This window comes from Sorex fumeus, unplaced genomic scaffold (genome assembly GCF_029834395.1).
Source record: "Sorex fumeus unplaced genomic scaffold, SorFum_2.1 ptg000024l, whole genome shotgun sequence".
Classification (NCBI taxonomy): domain Eukaryota; kingdom Metazoa; phylum Chordata; class Mammalia; order Eulipotyphla; family Soricidae; genus Sorex; species Sorex fumeus.
This window is the reverse complement of record NW_026606081.1, coordinates 49,564,694-49,568,316: the sequence shown is the minus strand read 5'-3', so window position 1 is coordinate 49,568,316 and position 3,623 is coordinate 49,564,694. Positions and strand designations below refer to the sequence as shown.

The following is a 3,623-nucleotide window of genomic DNA, read 5'->3' as shown; positions in this document are numbered from 1 at the left end:
ACCCGTTGTCATCTTGTTTGTCTCCTTAGGAAGCGGCTGGAGTCCTGCAGAGTGTCCCTCACCGCAGCCAAAGTTTCTACCCCGATACCAGCGGGATTTTCCGTGTGTCCTCGGAGCTGAGCATCCTAGAATCTCCAGGACCAACTGACTCATCCGTTTGCCTGAGGAGGGCTGGAGAGGACCAGAAGGAGCAGAGTCCCAGACCGGCCCCACCCAGCCGCTGACCCCGAGGAGCCTCCCCGCAGACCGCGTGGCCATTCCCGCTCCTGGTCGCCAGCGTCGGTGCCCACCACCCCCGCGGCCCCGCACCATGGCCCTGGCCACCACCCTGGCCGAGCTGCAGGCAGAGGTCCGCTGCCCGCTGTGCCAGGGGCCCCTGCGCGCGCCCCTGACCCTGGACTGCGGCCACAACTGCTGCGGCTCATGCCTGCGGGGGCGCTGGCAGCACCTGAAGGAGCCCCTGGCCTGCCCCGTGTGCCAGCACCCCTGTCCCCGCGAGCCCCGCGGGCCCAACACGCAGCTGGCACTGCTAGCCGACCTGATCAGCCAGCTGCCCGGCCCGAGACCGGAGGGACACGCCCGGGAGGCAGGAGGCCGCTGTGCCGCTCACCAACAGGCCCTGAGCCTCTTCTGCGAGGACCACCTGGAGCTGCTGTGTGGCCAGTGCGCCGCCTCCGCTGCCCACCACGGCCACCGCCTCACGCCCATCGGCCCCGCGGCTGCTCACCACAGGACCAAGCTCAAGGACTATAGGGAGCCTCTGCAGAAGCGGCTGGAGGAGGCACAGAGGGCCTGGGAACGGCAAGGCGTTGAGAGACAGGAGTGGAGAGAGAAGGTGGCAAAGCAGAGGACTGAACTGTTTTGGGAATCGGAACAGTTGAAGCATTTCTTGAGAATTGAGCACGATGTCCTTGACATGGGGGTGTTGAGGCAAATGTCCAGTCATTCCAAGAAGATCTTGCGAGGCAAAAACCAGCTGGCAGAGCACAGTGCCAGTCTGCAGAGGACCCTGCGGGATGTCACCCGGCTGTGTCTGCAGCCAGACCTGGGCCTACTGACTGGGCTCAGCGCGGTGCACCAGCAGTGGGACAGCTGTAGGAGCATGGAGCTCCCTGCAGTCTTCTCCTACCAGTCTGTGGAGCCGGCTTTCATCTTACCCCCTCATTACACTGGCCTGCAGAACATAATCAGCAAGTTCCAGAGGGATTTGACCTTCGACCCCGAAACCGCTCACCCCAGTCTGATCATCTCCTCGGACAGGAAAACTCTGAGTTGTCGCCAGGCAAGCACAGAGCCCGCCTCGGATCCTTCCCCCAGGGCATTCACCTCTCAGGAAGCCGTCCTGGGTGTGGAGGGGTTCCAAGGTGGCAGGCACTTCTGGCAGGTGGAAATCCGAGGCTTGGGGGTGTGGGCCCTGGGCGTGTGCGAGGAATCCTTCCCCAGAAACGCGCCCGTGACACCCGCCCCCGCCAACGGCCTCTGGCAGCTTCAGCAGATTGCTGGCTTTCGGTTTGACTCATGCCAAACACAGTGTCGTGTTGGCGTGTTTTTGGACTGTGAGTTGGGAGAAGTTTCCTTCTATAATTTGGACAAGAGGTCCCACATCTCTACCCTCACTGGGACCTTCACAGGGAAGCTCCTGCCCTTTTTCTGTCTTGAATCCAAGTCCTCGGCCTTCTCTATGACTATTGTGAGCCAGGAATGGTGACTCTCTTGCCCATGTTCTCAGTTTTGTTTGTGCTCTATGTAACAAAATTTTGGTAATAAAATTGAGTGTTTTCTGAGTTTGGATGCTGGTGAATTTTGCGGACTGACCTCTGTCTAAAACCTACAACCTGATTGGGGGAGGGAAAACCAGGAAGTCTCTGAGAAACATTTTTCCTCACCAATACCCAGGAATATCTCCTCCCTTCTTCGATATTGGGAAGTCCCCACACAACACAAAAACACAAGTAAATCCATACTTCTTAACATAGGGAAGGCAATAGTACGGACAAAAATGATGTACATGGAAAGAATGAAGAAGGTCCTCCACGTGCCACAGAACATAATGTGTCTGCTGCTGTCGTGGGGGTCAGCCCAAAGCTCGTGGTGGTCAAAGCTAAGATCATTACTGTAACAGGGAAGGAGGGAAGGAGTTCTATTCCAAGCTCTGCCCTCAGGCATGACTTTATGGGTGTTTTCTCTAGAAATTCGCGTGCTGAGGCAGGGTGCAGCATAGCCGACAGTGGGGCGGGGGCAGTTTTACTGCAGTGCTGGGATAGTCAGAAAATGGTGCTTTAATCACACTTGGTGGCCAGGGTTTCCCAGGAGACCAGGGCTGTTCAGTACAATACAGAATCCTCCTTCAGGATCCTGAAGCTGCAGGTGGGGCTGGAAATTGTTGTGTCTGGAGGAAACCAGGCTGCAGAGATTCAGCCCAGGCAAGTTCGATGGTGCTTAGCTCCAGGTCCTGATAGGTACATAGGAAACAGAGAAAATATGGTAATACAATTGTAAACTATTTCTATACCTACTCTCATTCATCCCACTTTCTCTGGCTAGAAAATTCCCCCTGGAGGGAAGTGTCTCTCTTCTTTGTTTTTTTTTTGGGGGGGGTCACACCCAGAGATGCACAGGAGTTACTCCTGGTTCATGCACTCAGGAATCTCTCCTGGTGGTGCTCTGGGGACCATATGGGATGCTGGGAATCGAACCTGGGTTGGCCGCGTGCAATGCAAACACCCTACCCGCTGTGCTATCGCTCCAGCCCCATTGTGTCTCTCTTCTTTGAAGTACTTCTGACTAAGGCAATTTGTCTGCAAGTGATTCCTGCTGAGGTGAGAAGGCCTGGGTATGTTTGAGAAGTGAAATGTTCTGGGCACTAGTTTATGAAGACTGGAAGGTCACCCCATAAGATAGCCCATGTTGGTTGGGGTTAGATATGTCATTGGGTCATTATTTCCGGTGAACATTTAGAGTTAGGAAGCTAGGAAGAGAGCTAAGTGCTGGGTCTGAAGAGAATGATAACATGCAGTAGACAGGTGGCCTCAGGAAGGGAAGTCACCTGTGTGTCTACCTACGGAAGTCACCTTAAGTATTTGTCTGGGGGCAGGGCTTAGCTCTAGGACACAAACTGCCAGAATTAGACAAGTGCTCCAAGGACACAAGGGCTAAAGCTGTAGTGGGTTTTCCCACACTCTAAAGAAACTTTGTGAGCTTTGTGGATACAGAAACAGCAGTTCCCTAAAGCCCAACCGGGCTGTGGGTTTCTGAAGTTACCTCTGTGTTGGTTACCTGATAATAAATGTTGTTTATTTATTTTTTTTTTTTTGGCTTTCTGTTCTTCTGGGTCACACCTGAAAATGCTCAGAGGTTACTCTTGGCTCATGCAGTCAGGAATTACTCCTGATAGTGTTTGGGAGACCATATGGGATGCTGGGAATAGAACCTGGGTCAGCCACATGCAAGTCAAATGCCCTCCCTGTGATCCTAATGCTCCTGTCCTAAAAGTTGTTTTATGGGGGAATAAAAAGAAAAACAAACTCTGAGATACAACAATGGAATTGTGATCTAAGGGTTCTCAGGTAGGAGTGAGGTATCTAGGCTAATGGGGATGGGGGTGAGGGCAGCACTGCCCTCAT

General features: G+C 54.0%; 1 protein-coding gene across 1 annotated transcript; it reads left to right on the top strand.

The window, feature by feature from the left end:
• The first annotated feature begins 310 nt into the window (after positions 1–310).
• LOC130023388 (tripartite motif-containing protein 75-like) lies at positions 311–1,708 on the top strand. Its single transcript, XM_056113896.1, has one exon. It carries the CDS (start codon positions 311–313, stop codon positions 1,706–1,708), a length of 1,398 nt encoding a protein of 465 aa, XP_055969871.1.
• The last annotated feature ends 1,915 nt before the right edge of the window (positions 1,709–3,623 follow it).

Bases quoted from the DNA above. Each gene is read 5' to 3' on its own strand.
- LOC130023388 (XM_056113896.1), top strand. From the start codon at position 311: ATGGCCCTGGCCACCACCCTGGCCGAGCTGCAGGCAGAGGTCCGCTGC.